The sequence below is a fragment of the Zootoca vivipara genome, chromosome 11, assembly GCF_965207765.1.
Source record: "Zootoca vivipara chromosome 11, rZooViv2.hap1.1, whole genome shotgun sequence".
In the NCBI taxonomy this organism is placed as follows: Eukaryota; Metazoa; Chordata; class Lepidosauria; order Squamata; family Lacertidae; genus Zootoca; species Zootoca vivipara.
This window is the reverse complement of record NC_142594.1, coordinates 7,466,982-7,483,084: the sequence shown is the minus strand read 5'-3', so window position 1 is coordinate 7,483,084 and position 16,103 is coordinate 7,466,982. Positions and strand designations below refer to the sequence as shown.

General features: G+C 40.4%; 1 protein-coding gene across 4 annotated transcripts in view; it reads left to right on the top strand.

The window, feature by feature from the left end:
• BBS9 (Bardet-Biedl syndrome 9) overlaps window positions 1–16,103 on the top strand; it is a 223,776-nt gene that overhangs the window by 30,418 nt on the left and 177,255 nt on the right. For all 4 annotated transcript variants that reach the window (XM_035130062.3, XM_088653431.1, XM_088653433.1 and 1 more), the window contains exons 10-14: window positions 3,480–3,661; window positions 5,866–5,942; window positions 10,652–10,705; window positions 11,946–12,042; window positions 14,766–14,870. In XM_035130062.3, coding sequence (XP_034985953.1) covers window positions 3,480–3,661; window positions 5,866–5,942; window positions 10,652–10,705; window positions 11,946–12,042; window positions 14,766–14,870 — 515 coding nt within the window. The remainder of the gene's footprint in view (window positions 1–3,479; window positions 3,662–5,865; window positions 5,943–10,651; window positions 10,706–11,945; window positions 12,043–14,765; window positions 14,871–16,103) is intronic.

Here is a 16,103-nt window from a genome sequence, read left to right as displayed (position 1 = left end):
TATGGTTTTATTTTCATTCTGTCAGAAAAGTGACTAGCCAGTACATTAATTTTAATATAAAAATCAATGACTACAACTAGGATCATGGCTTGAGGCTCTCATTTGCACTGAGAGGTATACATCCTTGAGAAATATATCCTGAAAGTCAGAGCCAGCACAGCCATTAGGTGGGGTGAGTCCATTGCCTCAGGCGGCAGAAGCCCTGTGGTGGTGCCCCTTTGGGTGCCTCGCCATCTTCACTACCGGTGAAGAAATGGCACTGACACTGGCACTGATTTGGGGTGAAATCATGGCAGTCTCTCCCCAAATTGGAGTGATGTTGCCCCAAATCAGTACTGCTTCTGGTGCTGCTCTTCCACCGATGGCAGAGGTGGCGGGGTGGGTAGTACAGGTGTTAGCGGGGTAGGTTGAAATGGGATGTGCCCCCCCTGGTCACAGTGGTTTAATGTGACTGGAGGATCAATGGTGCCTTTGGCCAAGGACTGCTACTGCTGTGTCTGAAAAAGCTAAAAAAAACTTGACCAAGCTGTCATGGACTAAAATAGCACTGAACATTTTTGTCCAGTCAAAGGAGACTATGGGGTTGCAGCGCTCATCTTGCTTTCAGGCCTAGGGAGCCGGCCTTTGTCCACAGACAGCTTTCTGGGTCATGTGGCCAGCATGACTAAACCGCTTCTGGCGCAATGGAACACCGTGACGCAAACCAGAGTACATGGAAACACCGTTTACCTTCCCGCTGCAGCGGCACTTATTTATCTACTTGCACTGGTGTGCTTTCAAACTCCCAGGTTGGGAGGAGCTGGGACAGAGCAATGGGAGCTCACTCTGTTGTGGGGATTCAAACCGCTGACCTTCTGATCAGCAAGAGGCTCAATGGTTTAGACCACAGCGCCACCCGTGTCCCTTTTTTGATTGGAAGGCTGTTGAGAGAGAGAGATTAGTTTTATATAAAAAAAATTCCTCGGTTTTGGATGCCTATTTTGTTGCATACACTGTTCTCACTTCATAAGCGATGTTAGCTATTGTGCACAGTTTGGTTTTTTGACTGTCACCGTCCAGAAAAAATACTGAAGAAATCAGACTTTCTGATAATGTAGATCATGAATGTTTCAGATTATAACCTACTTCCATGGAAGTCAGTGCAGAAACCAGGTGGTGAAGGCAGTCAGACATGCTCAGAAACTTCATTACACTTAGTGAAGTAATTAGAACAGCAACAATAACACCAGAGAAAACATTATTCACACTAATTCGGTAGATTATTAATATTGCAGGATTCATTAGCGTGGTCATTTCTTTAAACATAAAAGGGATGTTTGCTGTTAAATGGGAATACTTTTCTAAAGTATAAAATATGGTAGAGTAAAAATGTTTTTTTTTTAAAAAAACTAAACAGGCAGCCAGGTAATTTATAGATCCAAGGGTTTATAATTTATAGATCCAAGGGTTTATTAATCCATCTGGAATGATTATTGTTTTATTATATGACAAAAAGTATGCAAAGCACTTGGATTTGTTAAAATGCTATGTTTTCAGCAATTTGTTGTGCAAAAGAAACATGCAAAAGCATATGCTATTATTTTTGTCCAAAATCCAGTAAAAGATAGATTTTCAAATTACTACCATATGTGTGAAGAATTTGCTTTGAACAATAACCGTATTATGGGTACCAAAATAATTTGTTTCAATTGAGTTTCTTCAGTAATAAATAAAATCTTTTAGTTCTTACATTTATTTGGCTTCTTTTAAGATCTTTCAAAAATATTCTACCTCAACAATAAGTAATTGAAACTGTACTTTGTTTGAAATGTGTTACGGTAGTAATGTTCATAGCTATACAGACAATTACAGTAGCTGCAGGAAAATGGCTATAAAATATATTTTAGATCCCTTTTATAATTGCAGCCCTGAAGCGACTTGCTCTGTTAATAGTACTGCTGACACTGTTCTGGGGCGAACCATTCGAGAACTGTAGCTTTGAATTTGGTTAAACTAAAACTGTCTGGGGGTTAGGTGTTCCATAAGATAAATTAATACTTCATAATTCAGTTGCCACCTTTTATATCAATGCAGTTATGAATGCATGGAAAAAAGTATGGGGAAGAAAAATCTTTAATGTTTTCATGGAGTCCTGTATACTTAATTTTAAAATATAAAACACCATAAATTTTAGGACATAGAGAAAATGTACTTTAAAAAAAACAGTCCTGTAGTTTGACTGCTTAAATATCAGCAAAGCTAATGCAATTTAAATTTTCTTAAGTGTGTATAGGATTGCAGCATATCCAACCAGAGCAAAGGAAAATCATTGTATTTTACAACCCTTTGCTTAAACAGCCTATATTTCTTGAAAGCAGAGCAACCATAAAGGAACTATTGGCAGAAAGAATAGATTACCAGAAATAGGAATGTTTGAAGATTGCCTTTTTGGTCCAAGTCTTCAAAAGACTCTCAATGGGCTATTAAACTTGTATGAAATATTTATGGACTTATTACCAAATCATGAGCACACAAATGTTTAGTGTCGAATCACATAAACTCAGCATAACAATTATGTTACCATAACGTTGCAGGTGAACATGCTAGTGCAAATGTTTAGGATATAGACATGTTTGACTAATACAAACTAGATTTGCGTGTATCACATGTACAGTCTAGGGATCTAAATAAGCTAGAACCAAATGAATCATGCTATGGAGATATCTGTGTTAAATCCCGAGAAAAGCAGCTTGGGGGAAGGGCAATTTTCAGAGCTGTACGGTAGCAGGTGCTTATACTTCACCTATCAACCAGCTGTAACTTCCCCGTACTCCTAACTCTTTTCCCCTTTCATAAGGTTCTAGACTTAAGTCTGTCTACACATAATGCAGCTACTGTTGTTTGCTTCTTTGTGCTGCAGCAACCCGCAGAAGGGCACTAAGCTGCTAACAGCAAAAGCGTTATAAGCATTTTACAAACTCATCTCATTGCTCATTTAAGTAGGCTTGTTTTTAAAACAGATTTGGGAGTGTGAATACTAAAATTCTGTGTTGTTAGAGGTATTTTAGCAGTTTCTTAATTACATGTCTTCTTAATAACAAATTTCTGGTGACATGATTCAGGTAGGTAGCCGTGTTGGTCTAATGCAGTCAGATAATACCTATATATATATATATATATATAATGTTCAGAGACCACCTTAGACACCAACTCAAGCATGCACATGGAAGCTTATACCAAGAACAAACTTAGTTGGTCTCTAAGGTGCTACTGGACAATTCGGGTGACATGAAACATGATGGTGATACTTAGATTTATTACAAGTGATCTGATTTCACCAGCCACACAGACTCAGTAGAAATCGACTCCCCCCCCCCAATGTACAGACAGTGCCTTGAAAAATATATGTTTGGAAGCATTTTTAATAGCAAAGGACATTGCATTGGCATTCTGTGCTGTTGCACTATGGTGCTATTTAGCTTTCCTCCCTTTTTATGCAGAGATTTGAAAGGTGTGATAGTCACACTGAGTGATAGTGGTGATCTACAATGCTCCTACCTTGGTACAGATCCATCTTTATTTCAAGCTCCAAAAGTTGAGGCTCGGGATATAAATTATGAAGAATATGATGCAGAAATGAATAAACTTCAGAAAATCATTAAAGAAGCCAGAAAAATCAACGGTATGCTTCCCCCCCCTTTTATTGAAATTACATCAGTTGTGGTTGGTTGGCTGTCCATTAAAATCTAACTATAGGATTTATCTTTAATTTGTATTTAATGAAGTATCTGCTGAATTAAGCTATGCAAATAAACATGATTTTAATTCTCTTCCCCCCAATATTAAAATATCTATGTAGTAGTGGTAACGGGTTATGCCATTTCCCCCTAGAAAAGTTTGCTATAACAATTCTGGCAACAAATTTACAATGAAGAAATAACTCACCTAGAAAGAATACTTCTGGTTCTTCCATGTTCAATGTGTTTTTAACGTATGTAAATGAATGTTAATTGTAAACCAGCTTGGTAAGATTATATCCTGAAAGGCAGAATATAAACAACTGGGAAAATATATAATTTATATAGACACATAGAAAAATGTCCATAATGTCCCAGGAAGAGTGAAGGTGTTCAACCAATGATGTTTCTTTGCTGGAGTGCTTCCTGGAAGAAGCCTCTTCATAAAAAAAAGAGAGGCTGCTGTGACAGAGGGGAGGAATGGAAAAGGAATGGGGAGAACTGGAGCTGAGAAGCAGAAAGAGTCCAAACCTAAGTTGACTGAGGAACATAAACTGCCGGAAAGGAAGCAGAGTGGGAGCATCTGTAGCTTCACAAGGGATCTGGCCACTCACCTTCCCCTTTCCTTCCTTCATTTTCTGTTTTGGTTGCAGAATAGCATTAGATACTTTCCCTCTTCTGAGTGTTCTTTTTCTTCTACATTCCCAATAAAGACATTTGTTTTGAAAGCTTCCTCCCCCCCCCCCGCCAAACAGAACTGTGAACACACTGTGAGGTGTGTGTGTGAGAGAGATACATTATGCGTGCATGGGAGTGTGGGGTAGCTACTTCCACTTTTTGCACACCCATTGCCGGCATGTGATCCTGGAGGGGAGGGCAACTATGCAGGATGAATAAAGGGTTAAAATAAGGTTGCCATACATCCGGGGAAACCAAGACATGTCCTTTTTGGGGGGGCCAGCATGCCCATCTGGCTGGATTTTTACAATTTAAACGAATGTCTGGGGTGTTTTTTTGGGGGGGGGTGAGGTTGTTTTAGGGGCGGCATGTGCATGCTCGGTCAGTGCCACCCACCCTCCTGGCCGCATGGCAATGCACATGTTCAGCCCTTGATTCCCACCTGGGGAGCAGAGGCAGGGTTTTTTTTTAAAAAAGCCTCTCCAGTTTTGCTCTCTGTCACTTTCCCTGGCTTTCCCAGCGTATGCTGAGGTTTAAGAGGGACTTTGGCACATTACCTGCCAGTGGCCCCCTTCTGACATGCTCCCCTTTTCTCACCCTGGCCTACTTTTCCTACCTGATTGAGCTGCTTGTTTTTTTTTAAAAAAAACATCCCTACCTCCTCATGAACCAGGCAGCTTCCCTCCTTTATTTTTAAACTTCTTATCAACAGCAGACACTGAGCCCCCATTGCTGTGGTCCTCTGGCTACCCCCTTGGTTTCCCCACAGCGCACTGGCCCAGTTCACTGGGGAAGAATTATGTGTGGAAACCAAGATGGCAGCCATAGAGCATCTGCTGGCAAGCAGCAAAGTGTTTAAAATAAAGGGATTGGCTGTGAAGCGGTCTGAAATTTCAGCAGGTAGAGGGGAGGGGCTAAGAGTAGGTATTGATAGCTACTGGGGCAACAGTACTGTACTTTTCTCCCTTTCTATCTTTCATTTATTTTCTTTCTTTCCCTTTAATTTACTATTTCCTTTATGCCTCCTCTGTTGTTTTATATAATAATGTCTCAGGTATAAGGAGAGCGGAATAAGATACCGGTAACATTGAAGGAGAAGATTGGCTTTGCAAGAGGGAGGAAATTTGAAAGGAAAACTCTAGTTAAATTTTGATGTAAAATTTTGAAAATATTCTGAAATAAAATGTAAGTAAAGTTTATATGAGTATGGGTCTTTGCTGCGTTAACAAAGTGTGAGGACTTATATGTGAGTAAAAGCTGAACTTCCTTTCAGATCAAGATCAATAAAATAAATATGGAAAATATCTTTGTTACTATTCAGTATCCCTCCCTTTGGGGAAGTATTCACCAGACTATAACTTGTGAATCTGCACATATGGGACTTTATCCTAAGTTGGAACTTCAGCTCTAAGTCTCAAAACATGGTTATGAAATCATTGACTAAGCTTCATAGTTTACTTTTTTTTTACAGACATTGTGCCTAAAATGGGAAAAAATGAAGATTTTGCACTTCTTGTGACGGTCTCACCTGATCTTGATTCAGCGTCTGTACGTAACCTTAAAACTTACAGATATTCTTACATAGATTTGTTTTTATAGAAATTGTATACTCTCAAACCTGATAGATAGTGCTTATAGCATTTTTGTTAAACTAATGAACACTGAGCTTAAATTTAGAACAATGGCCAGGAGCCCAAAACCTACTCAGGGACTTGATCATGCCGAGAGAGAGATTTTAAAGTAGATCCCCATGCCATATCAATAACTGTCCATAAAGGTCAAGTAACATTTTTTTAAAATAAAAAATTGTTCACTTAGTTACAAAAGTTGCTTGCCCTACCTTTTGTGTGTGTGTGTGTGTGTGTGTGTGTGTGTGTTATTTTGAGAAATGTAAAACCAAGCCACCTTGTGCAAGAAACCAGTCCTGTTCTTGGTATCCTGCCCAATATTAGTCATAATGTTACATGCTTAAATACAGCGACTTTCTTAAGTGAGGCTATTTCTGTTCTCTAAATCAGGCTTCCTCAATCTTGGCCCTCCAGATGTTTTGAGACTACAATTCCCATCATCCCTGACCACTGGTCCTGCTAGTTAGGGATCATGGGAGTTGTAGGAAAAAAACATCTGGAAGGCCGAGGTTGAGGAAGCCTGCTCTAAAGCCTTATTCACTTTTAACACTAAGCCAAGCTTGCTGATGTACAGGGGGAAAAACCCATAGGTGTTTCACTCCTTCCTCTTTCCTGTTGCACTATTGGGAGTTAAGTCATGGTTTGGCTTAGTGTTATGTTCAAACCCAGATTTCTGGTTTGTCTTGCTCCAAATAAACCATGACCTGTAATCAAGGTTTGTTCTTGGTTTAGAGTGCTTTTTATAATATAAAGGGATTGAAGAAAAAAATCTATAAATGTAGCATCTGTATTGAACTTGAAGTCTTTAATACTGTGCCATCAAACATTTACCCAATAACTAATACTGAGTAATTGAACACATCCTTAATAATTAGACTTAATAGTAAATTATATAAGAAATTCATAACAGATCGTCAGAATGTTTTTATTGTACCTTATGCAAACATTGCCAATATCCATTGAATGTAGCCATAGCAAACCACATAAGGATCATGGGTATTTGATCTGATCCTATAGCACTTGGGCCACTCAAGCCAGAGCAACATGCATCAGGATTATGCTTTTAAGTTACTACAATATGCAGTAGGCTAGTCTTAATTTGAAAATGTTTGTACAGAGAAAATAAATTTTGAAATGAAATGTTAACTTATTCTTTTAGAAATCTTGCAGTACTGTACAGCTACAGAAGGATGAAGGAAATCCTGGTTTGGTTATGACTGTGCTTCATTGATATTGTTGGCATGGTGCTCAGTTGATGAATGATGACAGCCTAAACCACAGTAAAAAGAAACTGGCTGCCTATACTAAACTATGTTCATGCACCACCCATCACATGTTTATTTGATGCCAGTTGCTGCTTGCTCCAGAAGCTCATCTCAGCTTCCTATACCCACCAAGAGCTGTCAGTCAAATGTTAATCCACCACTATTTGCCTCCAGCTGTTAATGAACATTGGCTATACTCAGGCATCATGGGAAACCATGGTTTGAGCTAACTATATATTAGAACACAAAGGCAAGCCCTCGTTTAAAGCCATTTGTCTGCTTTCCTTTTCTGCTCTTTTGGCATTTGGCTTCATCATTTTATTCTCATCTCCATGGTGCAATAGCATGTGGAGGCAGAGTAATTGATTTAACTGTGGCTTCTTAATTCAGATAGTACACCAAGCCACAGGTAAGTTTCCCTAACCATAGTCTGACATTGTATCTGAATTGAACCATTGACTGTGTTCTCTCTCATTCTAATTTGTATGCTAAAAGAAGTTATTTGAAGTTAGTGGGCCAGCTGGCATGCTTTCCTAAGCACTAACTGTTAATTGTTAACAAGTAAATCCTAATACCTTTGGGGTAATTAAATTAAGAACTATTATGTGTGTAGATATTTTATTTAATATTTTAGCTGTTAGGCTCTTGGTTTTTGAATCATTTTCAGTAATTTATTTCAGTAACAGGAGAAATAATTTATTCAGCAGCAAATAAGAATTGTTTCTAAAATATGACATGCATAGTTACAATTTGAATGATTTTAAACTGCCTGTTAATGACATGTATAGACTGAGTAAGATAAAGTATTATTTATGCTCTACAGCAGTTGACACCATTGCACTAGGTACAGTGGTACCTCTACTTACGGATGCGATCCGTTCTGGGGTGCTGTTTGCACCCCGAAAAGTCCGTAAGTAGAGTGCCGCTTCTGTGCATGCGCATGACACAATAGAGCGCTCCTGTGCATGTGTGAAGCGCGCAGAAAATAATAATAATAATAATAATAATAATAATAATAATAATAATAATAATAAATTATTTTTACCCCGCCCATCTGGCTGGGTTTCCCCAGCCACTCTGGGCGGCTTCCAACCGAATATTAAAAACAATACAGCATCAAACATTAAAAACTTCCCTAACCAGGGCCACCTTCAGTTGTCTTCTGAAAGTAAAATAGTTACTTACTGCCTTGACATCTGCTGGGAGGGCGTTCCACAGGGCGGGTGCCACTACCGAGAAGGCCCTCTGTCTGGTTCCCTGTAACCTCATTTCTTGCAATGAAGGAACCGCCAGAAGGCCCTCGGTGCTGGATCTCAGTGTCTGGGCTGAATGGTAGGGGTAGAGACGCTCCTTCAGGTATACAGGACCGAGGCCGTTTAGGGCTTTAAAGGTCAGTACCAACACTTTGAATTGTGCTCGGAAACGTACTGGGAGCCAGTGTAGATCTCTCAGGACCGGTGTTATGTGGTCCCGGTGGCCACTCCCAGTCACTAGTCTAGCTGCCACATTCTGGATTAATTGCAGTTTCCAGGTCACCTTCAAAGGTAGCCCCATGTAGAGCGCATTGCAGTAGTCTAAGTGGGAGATAACCAGAGCATGGACCACTCTGGCGAGACAGTCTGTGGGCAGGTAGGGTCTCAACCTGCGTACCAGATGGAGCTGGTAGACAGCCGCCCTGGACACAGAATTAACCTGTGCCTCCATGGACAGCTGAGAGTCCAAAATGACTCCCAGGCTGCGCACCTGGTCCTTCAGGGGCACAGTTACCCCATTCAAGACTAGGGAGTCCTCCACACCTGCCCGCCTCCTGTCCTCCACAAACAGTACTTCTGTCTTGTCAGGATTCAACTTCAATCCGTTAGCCGCCATCCATCCTCCAACCGCCTCCAGGCACTCACACAGGACCTTCACCGCCTTCACTGGTTCTGATTTAAAAGAAAGGTAGAGCTGGATGTCATGTGCATACTTCTGCATGTGTGTGGCGAAACCTGGAAGTATACATTTCCAGGTTTGCTGCGTTCGCAACTCGAAAATCTGCAACATGAACCTAACACAACTAGAGTATAAGATTGCGCCCCTTGGAATATAAATTTCTGTAAAGCAGAACAGATTGGAATATAATAATAATAATAAAAATTCCTTCCAGTAGCACCTTAGAGGCCAACTAAGTTTGTCATTGGTATGAGCTTTCGTGTGCATGCACACTTCTTCAGATACACTGAAACAGAAGTCACCAGACCCTTATATACAGTGAGAGGGTGGGGAGCGGTATTACTCAGAAGGGTGGTGGGAATAGGTGATTGGCTGATAGGTGTGGTAAACCTGTTGACGACTGTTAACGACTGCAATTGGTCTTACAGGAAAAAGCAAGGGGTGAGATGGCTAAAAATAACTTTATCATGTATAATGAGATAAGAATCCAATGTCTCTATTCAGACCAGGTCTCTCCATGGTTTTAAGTTTGGTAATAAGTTGCAATTCAGCAACTTCTCTTTCCAGTCTATTTCTGAAATTCTTTTGTAATAAGACAGCTACTTTGAGATCTTGTATAGAATGTCCTGGGAGACTGAAGTGTTCTCATACTGGTTTCTCTGTCTTGTGGTTCCTGATGTCAGATTTATGTCCATTTATCCTTTGGCGTAGGGTTTGGCCTGTTTGTCCAATATAGAGAGCTGAAGGGCACTGTTGGCATTTGATGGCATACACAATGTTAGAAGATGAGCAATTGAATAGTCCTGAGATGGTATGTTTGATGTTGTTGGGGCCAGTAATGGTGTTGACTGGGTGTATGTGGCATCAAAGTTGGCATCTGGGTTTATTGTAGGCTCTGGTATCAGTGTCCATGTTAAGTCTGGTGGTGGTATTATTGTGGGTGAGGAGTTGTTTAAGATTGGGTGGCTGTCTGTAGGCAATGAAAGGTCTTCCTCCCAGAGCTTGGAATATGTTGCTTTAACTGATTGTACAGAACATTCTTGCCCTTTGTTTCCTCTTTTTATAGATAATTTTAAGCAAAGATTTTTTGGGGGAAAATATTTGGATGATATCCAAGACATTAGCAAAAACATCTGAAAGTTGATGTGCACAAACTTATCTATCATAGAGAGTAATGGTAATAGTAATATCACAAGCATATTACATCTGTTGGATTTGACTGTTTTACTATGCTGAGAACACAGCTCCAGGGGGTTGAATGGCTGAGTGATTGGGACGCCATAGTTAGATATCACCCAACATTTTTGTGCATCTTAATTCTTTTATTATTGTTTTAAGACCTCTACAGTAAGTTGAAATCTAGCCATACAGTATGTTCATTCCTGTGTGATACTGAATTTGCTGTTTCTGTGTTTCTTCTTCTTCTTTACAGCAAGCCATTGACAGTGAAGTAAAAGCAGAGGTGGTTCCTTCTGTGACAGTAAAGGTATTGGCCTTGTTGGGACTTTAAGACCAAGTATAACACTCAATCGAATCCCCGCGACGGGGTGAGCTCCCGTTGCTCGGTCCCTGCTCCTGCCAACCTAGCAGTTCGAAAGCACGTCAAAGTGCAAGTAGATAAATAGGTACCGCTCCGGCGGGAAGGTAAACAGCGTTTCCGTGTGCTGCTCTGGTTCACCAGAAGCGGCTTAGTCATGCTGGCTCGGAAGCTGTACACCGGCTCCCTCGGCCAGTAAAGTAAGATGAGTGCCACAACCCCAGAGTCATTCGCGACTGGACTTAATGGTCAGGGGTCCCTTTACCCTTTACCTATAACACTCAAAAGATTCAAACCATGTTTTTATATTTAGAGGGCTGGTTCTAGAAAATATACAGAAGTGACTGAGATTTTGATGATTTACATTGCTTGTGATATGCATTAAAGAAATAAAAATTAGATGTATACAGTGCTTTTTTTCTGGGGATACAGAGGGGTATGCATGCCCATGGACATTTTGTAAATCTTTGTTTTGTCCATTTACTGCATTTTTTCCCAATTTGAACTGTAAAATGGTTGTTTTCTTGAGTCAAAATGAGAGTACCCCTAAACATTTTTTGTAGAAAAAAAGCACTGGATGTGTATATACATCATGGGTCTCTGTGTTATGGGGAAAGCTAAGAGAAATGCCTCCTGGAGAGGATTATGTTTAACAACCATAAACATTATCTATGGTCTTGGATGTGAGCCTCTCTAGGAAGATGCTATCTTCTTGAACCAGGACTGACTCACAGGTTGTCATCGTTTGGGCATTTATTTATACCCCGCCCATCTGGCTGGGTTTCCCCAGCCATTCTGGGCGGCTTCCAACAAAAGATTAAAAATACATTAAAACATCAGTCATTAAAAACTTCCCTAAACTACATATGTGTGTGCGTGTGAACTGTATCTACATTTGTTCACTACAATGGAATTAAAGGATGTTTAGTGAATATTTATTTTTGTTTCATAGATTTATGGCAGGGGGATTGGGAATTTCCCAATGGAGCATAATATTCTAATTGCATTCTATTCACTAAAAACTTGTTTTCATGTACATAATTCTTTGGAAGATCTCAAACTGATAAGAATTACAAAATAATAGCACTTCAACAGTTGTTACTAATTTACTGTTCCTTTTTCAGTTGCAATGTGTTCTAATTCACCTGGTATTTTCCATAAATGCCTTTCTAATTTTTACTTCCAACAGATCACTGTGGAGGGCAAACAGCTGACACTTGCAAAATTATCAATATGTGTTCAACCTCCTTTAGCTTTGACTCATGACAAATTCACCTTGAAATTAGGTAAATGTTCTAGCTTTCATCTATAGTTATTTCTGTTTTTTGTCCATTGCCTATCAAACTGCTGGTACTATATTATTATTCATTAACACTACTTTTTTCTGAGACGGATATGTTTGACTTTCATTCTATATTCTCCCCCCCCCCCAAAAAAAAGTTCCAGGTAACAACCTGTCATGTAAATAGTGATAGGAAAAATGGAAGCTAATCACATCAGGTCACATTATAATATATAATATATTAGTAATGGAAATTACAGTATTAGAAATGTTTCTAAGAGGATACTAGGACAACACCAAGGCCCACCTGCCATTGGCTAATATATATTTTAAATAACAGAACAAGTAAATGGTCTAGAGTGAAGCCTGCCCTGTTCTGTATTCTGTGTTGCGTGGCAAGGTCTCAAGCCCTCCCGGGAAGTGGAATAAAGACATATGAAACAGTATTTTTGGTTAATGGGCGAAAAAGGCCATAACTTTATTGGTTACAGAATGTGTGGTATTGGCTTAGGCATTGGAAACCACACGACTATACAGTGGTGCCTCGACTTACGAATTTAATCTGTTCCGAAGGCACCTTCGTAGGTCGAAAAATTTGTAAGTCAAAAGCGCCATTGGAAACGCGATTTCCCATAGGAATGCATTGGAAATGGAAAAATTCGTAGGTTGAAGCAACCCCATCTAAAAATTCGCAAGTCGAAAAAACCCTATCTAAAACCGCCGCGGTTTCCGTTTGGATGTCGAGAAATTCGTAAGCATATGGCCATTTGCCCCATTCGTAAATCGAAAAATTGGGTTGTCGAGTCGTTCGTAAGTCGAGGTACCACTGTATCTGACTCCTGCCCATCTGCAGGAGTCTTGGAAGGGTTAACCACCAGTAGGGGGAGCCTTGCTGATGCACATCAACTAGGGAGTCCCTCAGGGTCACCGCTTGGGGCCCTAGCCCACCGTCTGGGGTTTCGGACGGAGACCATGCCCCCCAGATTCCTTTAACGGAATACTCTTGAATTAGGAGGGGTAGGTGATGGCCACTACGTCCCTTCACCTTCAACCTAATACTCCAATGCCTAACTGCCAAATCTTACAAAGTTGTACGATTTACTACAAGGTAGGCAAAAAAACCAGCCAGTGCCAATTTGCCAAGTGGAAAAATTCCTACCAGGCCCCTTGGACAACCAAGGCAACCAACCGAGGTCCATAGCAAGGTCAAGAAATAAAAGAGCCTAACCTAAGGGTGGGAGGGCGGGAGAACTGGCCGAGCAGGGAGAAAAACAGGGTCAAGTCCTCGGCCGTGGGCAGTTTAAATAGCCCACACCATGGCCCCAGACCATCTGAATTGGACGGCCTAAGGGTCACGTGGCCCCCATCCAATGGGGCAGGGGCAATCCCGCCCTGCGCATGTGGGGAGGGCTTGTTCCCAGCCCGCAACAACATCTCCCCAGGAACGGGAAATGGCTTTTTCTGTAGTACTTGAGCATCAGGTATTCGTACATACTTGACTACATCTCACTTGGTGTTGTCCTAGTGCTTCCTCCGAAACACCCTTACCGCGAGGACAGTGGTCGCTTCCCTACACCAAAGAGTCAGGCTTTGGGCTTGTATTTCCCAGTTCACAAGATTAATTGCTTTTGAAACTTGATAAGACTTTCAAAAGCATTTTATGATATGGCACTGGGTCTTAAACAGAACAAAAACCTCCCATTAGATATTCCTACACCCTTGAGTCACCTAAAGTATCTCTTTGGAATGAGGGTAATAATTCTATTATTAGAAATATGTAGGTCAATTCTGTGTAGATCGCTAGCAGAAGTTTGCAGTCCAAATATTGTCCTTTTGCTTGGAAATTTCCTACTTTGTACAGTGGTTTCATAGCAGCTCAGAGTACTTTTAGGAAATTCTGCCAGGATAGAACTGTCGCTCAGAAACTCCCTGTGGCCAGTGAGCTAATTTTCAAATAACATAGAAACTTCATGATGTACCTCGGGGCATTCCAGCGATAACACCCAATTTGTTCATAGCTTCGTGTATGTTTGATGTTAATTTCTTAGTGGCACCACAGGATTTTGTCATAGGTATTTTGCCGGTAGTACCAGAACTGAAAGTTTTGTGGGAAAGTGTTTTTAAATTCAGTTTCATTACTTTACTTAAGCAGATTGCACTGCCTTTCATATGGTTTCACAAGGTGGTTGCAAACAGGAAAAAGATTAAATGAGTCAACTGTCAATAAAAACAACAACAATAAAAGTAATGACATAGCAGTGACCTGAGCAATTTTGCCAAAGAATTCTGCAAATCTGAAAGTCGTGTATTGATATCTGGCAAAAAAGACTATGTTGTATAGTTCTAGATATATACTTTGAGGGACATAATTATAGATGATAAGCTTGTGATACTTCTAAATCCAGATTGCATCAAATTGTCCAGGAGGCCAGAAAACTAAGGTACTAGAATTAGATGGCTCAAGAGGCTGATTGCTAGGCTTCTATGGTGTTTCTGTGGGAATTAAGAAATTGATTGTTGAGTAAATTTTGTTTCCACACATTTAAGAATTTTAAATATGCATTGTTCATAGATGGATAGTACTGCATGTACTTTTTTTTGGGGGGGGTGTTAACAAATAATGATCTATGATTCAATTAATATTTCCTTAGAAATGGTTTTGTAGAATTACATGAAATCTCTCCCCTCCCCCCCAGTTGACCTTTTTGTCTTTATCTGTGTTTACAGAGTCATCTGTATCTAAAACAGTTGTACTCTCTGCCTTTCTAAAGGGGAATATCTCACCAGCAGATCTGGAAGGTACCGCTCTAGCTTCATATAACACAGCAACAGGTAAATATTATGAAAATTTGAATAAATGGGGAGGGGCGGCGTCAACTGTTTAAGTTTTTAACTGCAATTGTTAAACTTGCATTCTACCTTCTCCCCCCTGGAGCGTGTGCAATCCAAATTTCTTAGAGCTCTTCTACAAGTCCCCAGATGCGTTCCAATTCGCATGGGTCAGACTAGAAACGGGGACAATGAGAGTGGAGGCTTTCATCTGCCTAACACCAATTTACAAATGGCTGACATTAAATCTGCTCCATCAAGAAGCAGATCCTCTGCGACCAGTTCCAGTCAGACTGGCTGACAGCAGTCCTGAACACCCTCCAGAAAATGGGTTTTGCTCCCCAAACCCTCTTAAGTCTGGGGTTGGGCCAAGCAAAAGCCACAGTTAGACAAAGAATCATAGACATAGAGAGACAACAGGACTGCTCAGATGCCCTGACTATAAAATAGGAGAACCAGAGAGATATATAGCCACTCTGGCAGCTAACCTCTCCTTCCTTTTAGCCAAAAACGCAAGAAGGGCTTTCACACTCGCCAGAAGCTCAGCCCTGCCCTCGCCAGTCCTGGAAGGATCTTACAAAAAAGTCCCATACACCCAAAGACTCTGCGCCTGTTCATTGGGGAAAATAGGAAGCCCAGAGCATCTATTTTTTAGATGTCCCTTCTATGAAGAAACACGTAGGGAGATCCTTGATTCCACGCTGGTGAGGCTAGCTGACCTCACAGAAAAACAAATAAAAGCTCATATTAGGCAAAGATGAGAAGACAACCCGGACGGTCGCCAGAATCTGTGTTCAGATCTGCAGACATAGACCTTCCCCTGAGCCAAACTAGTTCGTTTGAAAGTCCTTAAACCCGGTTCCCCGAGCAACCCAGGGCCAGTTCTCTGCGGCAGCTTATCTTAAAGTTTTAAGTACCTTTTAGCTCACTGTATTTATAAATACTAATTTTATCATTGTATAAAGTTTTATATGTATGTTTTGTCCTTTGGGGATTGTTCCCCCAAACGTGTTTTAAAAGCTGGTCTCTGACCGTAATAAATTATTCATTCATTCAAACTTGCATTTCAAAATACATTATTCTGTGTCGAAACAAAAAATAAAAAAAAATCATTCCAGTAGCACCTTAGAGACCAACTAATCAATCAATCAATATACTTTATTCGACCGATAGTCAGAAACAAAAAACATTTCTCAATACAAAGATAAACATATAAAACTGAAGGCACCAGAGGGA